The following is a 14,145-nucleotide window of genomic DNA, read 5'->3' as shown; positions in this document are numbered from 1 at the left end:
ATGTTTAAAGATGTTTACATCAAAAATTATTTGTACTGTGTGAATGTTCACATTCTTCATAATGCTCATAATTAAACCATGAGCTGTTTATATGTTCATATGTTCAAAATGCGATGAAGCTCATGCATCAGTCTTGCTAATAGGCATATACTGTATAAGGGATTATGAGTAATATGAATTGTATGCAAATTCTAACATTACAGTGTATACATACTTCTAGGATGATAGCTTGTTAGGCTTGTATAAAAGTGAGCATTAGGAATCTGTACTTGCATTTTACCTGGTTGGAATATTTTGTAGTAAGGGCTGTAGGCCACATTCAAGCCTCCAAGTTTTACAGCTACCTCGTAGCGTCCAGCTTTACGCACAGTGAAGGCCACTTTGACTACATTAGATTCAGGCTCTTGAAGGACTTCCTGGGTGACAGGGACTTCTAAAGCCAGCTCTATGTGAGTGATGTTCACCCTCAGTCCCACAGGTCTATGTGCAGGAAATGGCTGGCCATTTTTGTAGAAGAGCTGTGAGAAAGATTTCAAAACATCTAATACACACTACTGCATTTATTTCAATTGAGCTGCATGAAGTACCCAATGTATAGTCAGTACAAAATGTAAAAAATTTGACAAAAATAAAAAAATAACATAAAACAGGTAACACTTTAGTTTAGGGTTCAATTCTCACTATTACCTGGTTGCTTATTAGTGTGCATATTACTAGGATATTGGCTTTTTATTAGTAAAGAAAATTTTAATGCCACACAGAATGCGTTTTTTGCAGTGAGAGGCGCCTTTTTAAAATTGTTTTCTATTGGCAGTGAGCGTTTCGCGCGCTGTTTATGCGCCCCGGGCGACTCGCGTTTTAACCGCCTGCTGTGGCTCGCATTTTTGTAGGAGCACTCTGAGCGCCTGAAGTTGAAAAAAAAAAAATCAACTCTGAGCAGAAACGCGCTCGATGTCATCGCGTTTTCCCCCCACTTCCAATCGAATGAATGGAGAGGCGGGCCTTCCGTTGTAGTGAGTCAAGTCACGAAAGTTTACAGTTGCTTTGAACGTACGGAGACTGCAATGATGGATGAGAAACTTGTGGTGGCTGTCGCGGGTTACCTGGAGCTGAATGACTTCACGAACTACAACTACCACAATGTTAACACAAAGTAAATAAAGTTAATAAAACGCTAATATGACAGTTTACTTTACCGCAAACCAGAGAGTGCTCGCACTATAATCCTTGATTAGACTGAGGACAGCTGTTTCGGTGGTTGCATAGCAACATAAAAAAAACGTAGCGCACTGCTCTTTTCTAAATAAAAAAAGTAAACAAAAAAAGGCAGTGCTGTTTTCAAACCTGAAAAACACGTTCTGTCTGCTCAGGGCCTTATTCTGCATGATCATATTCTACATCCCTAATCCTACCCAATACCTAAACTTAACAACTACCTTACTAACTATTAATAAGCAGTAAATAGGAGTTCATTGAGGGATAAGTCATAGTTAAAAGTAAGAATTGAACCCTAATCTAAAGTGTGATTAAAAAAAAAAAAAACAGTGTGCGTTTGTGAAAAGCTTATGATTTGTTACCTGCACTCGGAAACTCATGGTTTGACCAACTTCCTGTGGCTCTTTCCAGTCCCAGGAGACCTTGCATGAGCGTGGGTCCAAATAATTACCCCGAACATAGTCGTAGATACTGCGGTCCCCATGACGGGTAGGGTCATCATTCTGTAAGAAGCTGACCACACGAGCAGCAAGCTCACACAGAAACTTGATGGTGAAGACGAATGCGATGATGGAAACAGTTATTCCACCTAAAGAGAGTAAATGAGCCTTTAAAAACTGAGAATGTATACATTTAAATATTTTAAATGGTAAACTATTTTTCCACAAAAGCCAACAGCATGAAACAACATAAAAAGAATGCTGTCTTTAAAACAGCTGTCAAAACACACCATATTAAAAATAACTGACTGATAAATGTTAGTAAAACAGTAATAATGTAACAAAGTTATTGTATAAAACTGGTAAAGGAACATATAACCTAATCAATAGCCCTATTCGGACAGGACTACTTTTTGCGAATTTGAATCCTGTCAGAATCTGCCACGTCTGTGTTTTTATTACACAACCTCTGTAAAAATTCCTGAGCAAATTACCTTTGCTCTGTTTGTTTTTCGGCAAACTCAGTGGTCCTCTAGGAAATCTAATCCCGTCCGAATGCGAATGTCACACCAATATTCAGCAGGCTTTCTTTTAAATTTAATACGGAATGGTCTCCGACAAACAAATTGAATTATAAAATGAATAAATAGAGCCAAAACGGAAAAAAAAATGCAAAGACTACCCATTTTAATATTAGTGTCAGGTAAGAGTAAGATGCTTGTCTAGATTTCGCTGCTCACTTATGTGGGTTTATTACAAACAGCCACTTCTATAAACTAATGAAGTTTACTTAATTTTTTTATATAAAATTTAAATTATATCAATAAATAATAACTTAAGACATATACGTCATAAGTGATGCATGCAAGCACAGCACATGACCTTCTGTAATACCCATGTCTAGAAAACACACAATCCCACCTCTGTAATAAACGCGTAGATGTTAGTTCCGTCCGAATCGGTACAAGAAATCACAGACGTCGAGTAATAAAAATTGTAACTCAAGTGTCGTTTAGAAAACTAGTCCGAATAGGGCTAATGCCACTGAAAATCAAAGTTACATTAAAGGGGACATGAACTGAGAATTGAAATTTTCATTGATCTTTTGACAGGTAAGAGTTTGTTATACTATAAAAATAGCCTGTAAGTTTTAAAACTCAAAACTTCTTTGTTATTCCAAAAACTGTTTCTGGCCTTTATTGAAACCAAGGCCAGAAAACGACAGCATCTCAAAAATGGAAACTTGTGACATCACAAGGCAGCGAAAGACCGCCTTTGCAGAAGAATATCATATATATATATAAATATATATTTGTCTGTATCGGGTGCATTTCACTGTGGATTATTTGGTGAATCAGTCGCAATTTCGAGGCTTTGCAAACAGACTTTTATGATATGGATCTGCCAGCAATGCCACAAACATGTAGGTAAGTAACCTAAGTAACCATGTTCATTCTAATGCCTGATCTGTGATCAGTGATTTCTGATGCGTAATCAAGTTCAGAGAGATAATCTCTCTCTCAAAATCGTTCAATACTGTTTATGCATCAGTAAATCAAGCAAGTGACTAAACTATCAACTTCCCATCGTTTCTCTTAGTAGGATGAAATTAATCTTATTTAAACTGTGATTAAATTATATACAGAAAGCGTTTAAAGAGCGCTCCCTTTCCAATCGCCCAAGCTGTCAAATCACACAGCGCGAGTTTATCTGGACACTTGCCAAAACTCTTTATGAAATCAATGATGCTGATACACTGCACAACGAAGCTCTTACTTATTTACATCGTGTTTGCATTGTTATTTGGTGAAAGCATTCGTGAGAGTGCAGAAATTGAAGATGTGATCACTTCATTCAAGCGATCAACAAGTCTGTCATCTGCTCAATGCTCATCACTGCAACCTTTCATGTGATGGAATTGATCTTAATATAATGCTTTAATCAATACTTTTCACGATTCGTTAATCTCGATAGCTCAATAGTAAAAACTTTGTATTTGTGAGATTTCCAAATGTAAAGCTGGCTATTTCATATGCAAACATGTCAGCCAATCACAGCAGTGATTACACTGAAGTCTCACAGCAGACCCTTCAAACAGAGCGTTACAAAACAAAAACATACAAATAAAAGTTTAAAGTAACCTAACTGCATAAGTTTGAACATAATTAGGTATGTGGCTATGTTCAGAATTAACTAATCATCAAGCTCATGTGAAATAGTACACACTTGTCTTGAATTGTCTCCAAATAAATCGTCTCAGGTTACAACTGTAACCATGGTTCCCTGAGAAGGGAAATGAGACACTGCGTCTTGGATTAGAACGCCATCAATGTGACTGGAGTCTGAAGCACGAGTGACAGACACGCCAATTTTCTTGGCCGACTGCAGTCCATAATGTCACTAGCTTCGATGTGCCATCCACATAGGTGTCTAAAATAAAAATAGCCTGATAAAAAATTTGATCTAACCTTTTTATATTAATTTCCAGTTGGGAGAAATATTTACTTTTATTGGTAAATATGGGTAAAAAATTCTTAGACCCAAGATTCTCATCTTTGATGACTATTTTGTGTGTTTAGGATTTTTTCTTTTACAAAGCACTACGGCTGCCCCGATGGAAATGTATAACTGTTCCAAAAAAATATTGTCCGGACCTCCACTAGGAAGTAAATGTAGAGACCGGACCTCTTGGAACTTAAATTGAATACCCCTGCCCTATGCCACTATCTTCCAAAATATCTTCCCAAGCTTCTAAGCTTGCTCTTACTACAAGGGATGTTTTGGGGCCTTCCTTGCAGGCTAGGCGTTAGCCTTATGAGGGCCCAAGAAGAAAGCTCTAAGGAATAAATGGCTAAGCTATGTCAGCTGTTCTTTTGCCTTGGCACAGCCCTTAGGGAGTATCCATCAAAGGGAGAATATTTTCAACTACGACCTTGGATATTAGCATTACTTCCAGGGGGAGAATGCATCGAAGGGATGCAAATACGACAGTGGCAAAATACATTTGCAATGGTTGCTTTTATATTAAAGCTTCAGAGGAGCATGCTTTGATAATATCTGCCTCTACTCTGCCCACCTATGAGCCAACGATAGCAGCTTCCATTTTGCTACTTCAGCAGACACTGGGCCTGAACCGTGAAGGGGAGCTCCCTCACAGTGGCTCACAACAGCAAGTGCATTCAGCCCCCTCAAGAGCTGAACACGCTCGCTCTGTTGGTAAGGTGGGAGCCATCACAGAGTATGCAACACCAGGAAAGAGATAGCTCTTAAACAGCTCTTCAACTGGGGTATCCTTGCATATCGCTATTGCAAATTCCTCCATTACCTCGACACCTTAATGTGAAAATCTAGGAAGAACAAGGCTCATACACACTTATATGTGGGGCAGCGGAAGAAGCAGATTATTATTATAACACCTGCCTCAACTCTTTCTGCATATAATCTCTCAGAACTAGACACGCCATATTATCAAATGCTAGAGCGGAGCTTCTAACGGCGAATGAGTTACAATGAATACAATCAGCTACCTCGAGAGCTGAACGCGCTCCGTACATGCGCTAGGCTAGACCCTTATATTTGTTGACCCGAAGCACTGGGCCTTTCCCGATAATTCCACCACACTGCATATTTTCCCGATAATTCCAACCCACTGCAGATGCTCCAAAAGTGCGACAAAATGGCGATTAAGCCGCGCAGCCACTGATCTATCTAAATAACTGTATTGCTCATTGTGTTCTAAACTGCAAGCGGGCGGCGAAGCCACCGGAAGTTCGAGTGGCCATCTTACGATTCCCTACCAACAGAGGTCATCATTGACTTACAGCCAAAACACTGACCTATAAATCACTCGATTTGAAGCATATCAGTCGCACATTAATAGTTTTAAGATATACAGTGCAATGCATAAGTTAATACACCCATGCTAAAGTTGACTAAAAAGAGGAATAAAAAATAATATTTTGGAAATTGAACTTAATGCCTTAATTTAAAAAATTTGGAAAAATCCAACCTTTAAGGACACCAGTTTTCTTTGTGAATGAATAATGTATCGTAAATAAATAAATGTTCTTCCTTAAAATACATTGAGAGCAATGCAAATCAAACTAGCTTTTAGGCTAACTGAAATAAAACCATGCCAATCTCTAGGTATGGTGAATGCTATGTGATGATGTGGGGCTATTTTAATTCCAAAGGCCAAGGGAACTTTATCAGGATGCATAGTATCCTGGATCTATGAAGTAACTGGCCTTTAAAAATAAAAATCTGCCTGCCTCTATGGGAATTTAACATAAGGGTGTACTAACTTATGCACCATGTATTTTAAGGAAGAACATTTATTTATTTACGATACATTATTCATTCACAAAGAAAATTGGTGTCCTTAAAGGTTGGATTTTTCCTAATTTTTTAAATTAAGGCATTAAGTTCAATTTCCAAAATATGATTTTTTATTCCTCTTTTTAGTCAACTTTAGCATGGGTGTATTAACTTATGCATTGCACTGTATGTATGTACATTAATTGATACTTATAACGTTATCTGAAATGTATATGGTCTTTTCGGGCAGGATAAATTATATATAGAGAAGATGGGTGTGTCTATTGCACACTTCCGACACAGGTAACTGAACTAGCACAAAAAAGATTTCTTTATGTATGTATTCATGCAGGAAATAAATAAGCATGAACATATATCTGGAATTGTTAGCAGAAATTGATTAGAATATTCATTAAATATTACAAAACATACAATCCCTATTACTAAAATTGCACTATAGTATATTTAAAAGGTTCACCATGCATAATTTTGCTCAGAGCGACAGTATAACTGCATAGAAACAAACCTTCATGTCTTTAAATCCATACGTACAGTCAGCGTAATTTCTCTGAATAAGTTGTGAAGAGTGTATATTATTTCCTTAAGTTTTTTGTTGACGAACATGCACTTCAGACTGCATTTGAATTAAGCATTATTAATACTGTTGAGCTACTTATTAATTTAACCAATGTTTAAGTCATTATCTTTAATGCTTCGAAATACATGCTGTCAACGAAAACACTGTTGAATCATTTAGTTACTGTATGAATAAAAACAGTATAATACTGTTTATATAATAACATATCCACAATGAATAAGTGTAAATGGCGAATTAAGTTGTATGCACATGCCTTACAAAGCATAAATCTGTATTCAGATTTCAGAACCATTGTGAAGAATCGTTTGTCAGCTGATCTGAGCTTTAATGAAGAATAACATAACTTTTAATAAGCAGGGGAAATTACTGACTTTAAACAAATAACCATTTAAATGGTTGCAAACTTTTATGACTGAGCATCAATCATTAACATTGATGAATGAAAATTATTAAATCATTAACCCCTTAAACTAACATCTCAACAGCCCCTGGTCCCTGCATGCGTATGCTGGATAGGAATGAACAATGTAAACATTGTTCAACATTTTTCAACATTTTTCCTTTTGTGTTTTCTGAAAAAAAGTTATACAAGTTTTGAAAAAAACTTAACAGTGAATAAATGGTGAATTGACCCTTTAATGATCCATTAATGCAATGAACCCAGAAAACAGTTAATGTACTAACCTAATAAAAGAAAAAGAAAAAGAACATAGATACATATTAGGGCTGGGCGATTTAAATCGTGAGATTGTTATGTGCTGGCGATACGTCCGCGATTTTAATGCGATATGGCTCAGCTTGTCAGTTAACTACGGCTCTTTGTAGTAAATGCCGCTCCATCTGAAAGCAGGTGATGGCGATTTACTACTAATCACGGAACCGGCTTTACTGACGAGATGCGCATAACAATCTCACGTTTTAAATCGCCCAGCCCTAATACATATATATATATATACAGTATACATATACATATACACACACACACACACACAGTTCTGTGTAAAACTTTAAGGGACATTAGATTCTTTACCAAAAATGCTGTGCAAACATCTGACTGGATCATTACAAATGAAGGAAAAAATTATATTTTAAAACATACAATTATATTTCCTACTAGCACAGTACAGTAAAAGATAACACTTTTTTTTTTTAAATAACAATAAAACATCTAATTGTTTGTGATTACTGATTTGTGATAACAGTACACTATAATAGCAATACAGTAACAGTACACTGTAAATTCAGTTGCTGTTTTACATTTTTAAGTAGAATCTACTTGGTTGTACAAGTCATTTCAACTTAAATTATATTACAATGACTTAGAAAATCAAGGTGAAAATCATGTAACTTATACAAATTGTTGAAATTTTTTTTTTAATGTTTTTTTTTTTATTTAATGTAAAAACTTAAGTTGCCATGACTTACTGATAATTTTTTATGCATATTTATCAAGCAATTCATTTACAAACACAAATATTTGTGTTAACGGGTTAGTTCACAGAAAAACGAAATTTCTGTCATTAATTAATCACCCTGTAAGACCTTTGTTCATCTTCGGAACACAAATGAAGATTTGTTTGATGAAATTCGAGAGCTTTCCATAGACTGACTGGGGTCAGAAAGCTCTCAGATTTCATAAAAAATATATTACTTTGTGTTCTGAAGATGAACAAAGGTCTTACGGGTTTGGAGTGACATGAGTAATTAATGACATAAATAGATTTTTTTTTGCATGAACTAAGCCATTAACACACATTTTGGAACTACATAATTAAGCTTTAAAGTAATGGCGTCAGGCAATTGACTCACCAATCACGTAAAACATGAGGTCCCTTATCAGAAAGCACAGGGCAATGGTACAGCCAAATATCAGAGCTCCTGCTGAGAAGTGAGACATAAATAAAATTATATAAATCACATCCTCATGAAATCATTAACAACACCTCCTTTTTATTTGCTCTCAGTTTTAACAAACAGGACATTTATTTGAGAACAAATCACAGAAGCAAAACATGATGAAGGTTGATGGGTACTGTCAGTCACCATAGACAAAGAGTTTATGTGATCAACAGGAATAAAAAAAAAAAAAGAAAAAAAAGGTTGAGGCTGATCATGGTTTTGTGGGGGATTAAGTTTATTAAATACTAGTATAATTAATTTGGCTGCTGTTCATAACTAATAGTTCATTTGAATTATAATAATTTATGCACATCAATGCACAGCCACAGAGACGGAAGAGAGTGATCATGAACAATAAGGACAGAGACACACTGGATGCGTGGCGTGAGCGTGCCGTCTGCGTGGCGTTTTCTATGTCTTTTCACACCAGAAACGTGTCTGATGCGGCGCTGCTGCTGCTAGGTGACGTACAATGAGGGCTATCTCGGGATTTGGATCACCCTTGTTCGAAATATGGGGAGAGAGTTGTGGAGGCCTATAAGTCATGTTAAACATAAATATATAGCCTACTGATACAGCAAAGACTACGTCGGCAGTATTGACAAAATAGGCTACAGAATATTTAATTCTGTATTGACAGGTACAATATTTGAATATCGATAATTATTATTATTATTATTTTTTTTAATTACAACTATATCTGCATTTATGTCAAAACCTCCAAAAATCAAAATGTCATTTATTAATATGTATTCGTGTCAAAATGACATCTAAACATATTTTTCTATTCTATTTTGCCTGGAAACGCTTCCAACACGCTTGCATGTCACGTGAAAAATAGTCGGTTCTATTTCTAGCATGCACGCGTTTTCGGCGAGACGTGCGTGTCACGCAGGCAGTGTGCAAGCTCTAACCTGTTAACATGGGAGCCGAAATAAAAACGGACACGCCACGCCGGCCTAAAGTAACAGCTGATGGGGATTTGCTGTCACGATCGGTAAGAGGATAGTTAACCTCGTTTAAGCCTGCATAGCCTAGAGCTATCCTGTTGAATAGGCAGGGCAACTATTTTAACATATTAAACATCACATAGTTACAGGCTAACTTCAGTGCGTATGACACAGTAATACTGCATTTACTACAAATGATGGCCGTGAAAGAGACTTAGCATAGTAGGCTACTATTAAACAGTAGCCATAATGTTAAGCGCACCAGAATTAAATAACATATTAAGAAGTAAACAGCGTAGCTTTAAATAAACTTATTAAGAAGTAAACAGCGTGACTTACAGATTAAGTTAACATCCAGAGAGTGTTTGTTTATTGTTTATTTTTAAACTACAACCCATTATGTCAGAATGTTTATTTTTAAACCAAAACCTTCTAAAAATGATATATTTAACGATATCTTGTGCATTTCTCATCCAAACAACGTCAAACTTGGCACTGCACTTACTTGTGCCCGTAGCAAGACACCTGTCAAGTTTGCAATCCATCGGACTAACGGTTCGAGAGATATGCGAATAACAGACATACAGACACACACACACACAGACATACTGACAGACAGACAGTTTCTGTAATTTATAGAGACTAGTGCAAAATACCCGTGAAAAATCAGTTTTTGTGTGTGTTTTTAGTAATTGTTGGTTTGGTGTGTTTGAGTGCTCATTGTTACAATTACACAGCAAAAGTTCAGTGACAATTTTATTTGTGCATGGTAGAAAGCACAAAGTGAACTCTGAGAAAACGCTATACTTGAGCAAACAGTTTGTGAATAGGCTACTACAAATGATGCCCGTGAAAGAGACTGTGAACGCATTGAATATGATATGTTTAGCTGGTGAATAGCATAGGCTACTATTACACAATAGCGATAACGTTAAGCGCACCAGAATGAAATATAATATTCAGAAGTAAACAATATTCAGAAGTAAACAGCATAGCTGACTTACAGATTCAAATAACATCCACAGATGAATAAGCGCGTCGTGATTCAGGGAGCAGTGCAAAGTGCCCGTGCAAAATCAGTTTTTGTGTGTGTTTTTAGTAATTGTTGGTTTGGTGTGTTTGAGTGCTCATTGTTACAATACAGATTTCAGGGAGCAGGCTACACAGTGAACTCCGAATTTTTTTTACGCTTGAGCAAACAGTTTGTGAATAGGCTACTACAAATGATGGCTGTGAATAAAATATAATATTCAGAAGTAAACAGTGTAGCTGACAGAGTGTTTATATCAGAATGTTTATTTTTAAACCACAACCTTCTTGGGGCTTCTTTGACCGATACAACCCTCTAATGTCAGAATGTTTATTTTTAAACCACAACCTTCTAAGTGCTTCTTTTACCGATATATTTAACGATATCTTTTGCATTTCTCATCCAAACAACGTCAAACTTGGCACTGCACTTACTCGTGCCCGTAGCAAGACACCTGTCGAGTTTGAAATCCATCGGACTAACGGTTCGAGAGATATGCGAATAACAGACACACACACACACACACACACACACACAGACAGTAGACTAAAAAAGTAGAAAGCACAAAGTGAACTTCGAGAAAACGCTATGCTTGAGCAAACAGTTTGGGAATAGGCTACTACAAATGATGGCCGTGAAAGAGACTGTGAACGCACTGAATAGGATATGTTTAGTTGGTGAATAGCATAGGCTACTATTACACAGTAGCGATAACGTTAAGCGCACCTGAATGAAATATAATATTCAGAAGTAAACAGCATAGCTGACTTACAGATTCAGTTAACATCCACAAATGAATAAGCGCGTCGATTCAGGGAGCAGTGCAAAGTGCCCGTGCAAAATCAGTTTTTGTGAGCTGATCGCCGTCAAAAAAGTTCAGAAGATATTTCTTAGCGATGGCTGATTCCAACAGTTTCAATATGATAAAAAATAACTTTTATATTGATTCAATGGATTAATTGCATTTTGAAAAAAAAAAGTGTCATGAATTTATTGCATTTTTGGGGGGAAATTATTGCATTTTTGGGGGGAAAAAGATTTGAATTTTTTATGTTATTATAACCTAAAGATGCTATGTGAAAGTTTGAAACAGAAAATAGTGGTTTTCATCTTGCCACTTTCTTGGTAAAGAAAACACATTTTTACTCAAATCTATCTATAAATTACAGAAACGTCTGTCTAATCAAAATGGATTTATCTCGTTCTGGAACCAAACTATAATATTCAGAAGTAAACAGTGTAGCTGACAGAGTGTTTATATCAGAATGTTTATTTTTAAACCACAACCTTCTTGGGGCTTCTTTGACTGATACAACCCTCTAATGTCAGAATGTTTATTTTTAAACCACAACCTTCTAAGTGCTTCTTTTACCGATATATTTAACAATATCTTTTGCATTTCTCATCCAAACAACATCAAACTTGGCACTGCACTTACTCATGCCCGTGGCAAGACACCTGTCGAATTTGAAATCCATCGGACTAACGGTTCGAGAGATATGCGGTTAACAGACACACACACACACAGACAGACAGACAGACAGACACACAGACACACAGACAGACAGACAGACAGACGTTTCTGTAATTTATAGATACTAGTGCAAAAAATGCCTGTGCAAAATCTGTTTTTGTGTGTGTTTTTAGTCATTGTTGGTTTGGTGTGTGCTCATTGTTACAATTACACAGCAAAAGTTCAGTGACATTTTTATTTGTGCATGGTAGAAAGCACACAGTGAACTCCGAGAAAAAGTTATGCTTGAGCAAACAGTTTGTGAATAGGCAACTACAATGATGCCCGTGAAAGAGACTGTGAACGCATTGAATAGGATATGTTTAGTTGGTGAATAGCATAGGCTACTATTACACAGTAGCGATAGCGTTAAGCGCACCAGAATGAAATATAATATTCAGAAGTAAACGGCATAGCTGACTTACAGATTCAGTTTACAACCACAAATGAATAAGCGCCTCGATTCAGGGAGCAGTGCAAAGTGCCCGTGCAAAATCAGTTTTTGTGTGTGTTTTATAAGCGTGTCGATTCAGGGAGCAGTGCAAAGTGCCCGTGCAAAATCAGTTTTTGTGTGTGTTTTTAGTAATTGTTGGTTTCTTGGTAAAGAAAACACATTTTTACTCAAATTAATCAAAATGGATTTATCACGTTTTGGAACCAAACTATAATATTCAGAAGTAAACAGTGTAGCTGACAGACTGTCAGAATGTTTATTTTTAAACCACAACCTTCTTGGGGCTTCTTTGACCGATGTTTATTTTTAAACCACAACCTTCTAAAAATGATATATTTAACGATATCTTTTGCATTTCTCACCCAAACAACGTCAAACTTGGCACTGCACTTACTCGTGCCCGTAGCGAGACACCTGTCGAGTTTGAAATCCATCAGACTAACGGTTCGAGAGATATGCGGTTAACAGACATACACACACACAGACAGACAGACACACAGACAGACAGACGTTTCTGTAATTTATAGATAGAAGATGATTAAAACAGCAAGTGATAAGTTTCAGATAAGAGTTGCTACAACAGAAGTTGTGGTTGCGTCTTCACCTTTCACGTACAAGTAGGTGTGTTCTGTGCATTCTTTTTTGTGTGTTTGAGTGGTTGTGGTTTGACAGCGTTCTATTTCTATTAAAATGTACAATCTTACAGACTAGGATGAAGGCTTTGGGACAATTATAACGCATAATGCAGGATTCTTATAAATGTTTTCTTATTTTAAAGACGTATCCAGTGTGCGAAGATCTGCACTCACATTTATGCTAATAACTTTTGAACCATATGGGCTAGAAACAAAATTGTAATTTTTGTCCTAGACCGTTACTCAAATTTTCATGGAAATTGAATCGGATTATCTTCAGATGAAAATGTATGGCATTCAAGTGGATTAGTCAAACCGTTTTCGAATAACACGTGTTCAGCGAAGAGCATGCTAAATCGGACATGAGGCTGCAACGTTTTAGCGTATTCTGACCAAGCTTGGTGTTTGTTGCCCCAATGTTTCAGTGCAGTGCCACCTAGTGGTCAGGAGATATGGAAACTGGCTATTTTTGGAGATAACTTCTAAACATTTTGGCCAAAAAAAACTTCTTGGACAGAGATCTGATAAGTGCTATGTTTTTTAGATGGTAGTATGCTGATTTGGTTATAGCTTTGACATGTCTCTCAAAGCGAAGATTAGACTCCAGAATAACACCAAGATTCAGCAACGAATGGGGTAAACTTTCAAGAGTGCAAAACACTCAGTGCAAAACAAGAGTGCAAAACATACACACACACACACACACACACACACACACACACACACACACACACACACACACACACACACACACACACACACACACACACACACACACACACACACACACTTTCCTTTTGTAGCTCTCAGCAAACATGACGCTCTATAAAGACGTATTCTCACCTGAGAGCACACGCAGAAAGATACATACGAGTAGTTTCAGTTGTTTTAAAAAAAAAATTATATACATTTTAGAACTAGTTATTGACATATTCATGACATGTTCATGAAAACATTCAGCAACAACAGATTGCTCAATCCTTTGATTTGATTGTATGGTAACACTTTACAATAATAAGACTTAATTTGTTAACATAAGTTAACAAGAACTAACAATAAATAAATAAATAATTCTACATTTAGAATTGCAAATT

At 36.5% G+C, this 14,145-nt stretch overlaps 1 protein-coding gene across 6 annotated transcripts in view; it reads right to left on the bottom strand.

Annotated features, from left to right (window-relative positions):
- The window catches only part of arel1 (apoptosis resistant E3 ubiquitin protein ligase 1), a 65,407-nt gene that overhangs the window by 23,448 nt on the left and 27,814 nt on the right, over nt 1–14,145 (bottom strand). For 5 of the 6 annotated variants that reach the window (XM_084393899.1, XM_084393902.1, XM_084393900.1 and 2 more), the window contains 3 exons: nt 8,380–8,451; nt 1,578–1,804; nt 281–518 (listed from right to left, as the gene is read on the bottom strand). In XM_084393899.1, the coding sequence (XP_084250025.1) occupies nt 281–518; nt 1,578–1,804; nt 8,380–8,451 (537 nt within the window). The remainder of the gene's footprint in view (nt 1–280; nt 519–1,577; nt 1,805–8,379; nt 8,452–14,145) is intronic. The other variant, XM_084393904.1, reaches the window with a different exon arrangement.

This window comes from Rutilus rutilus (genome assembly GCF_951802725.1).
Source record: "Rutilus rutilus genome assembly, chromosome: 21".
Classification (NCBI taxonomy): Eukaryota; Metazoa; Chordata; class Actinopteri; order Cypriniformes; family Leuciscidae; genus Rutilus; species Rutilus rutilus.
This window is presented reverse-complemented; position numbering and strand designations above follow the sequence as displayed.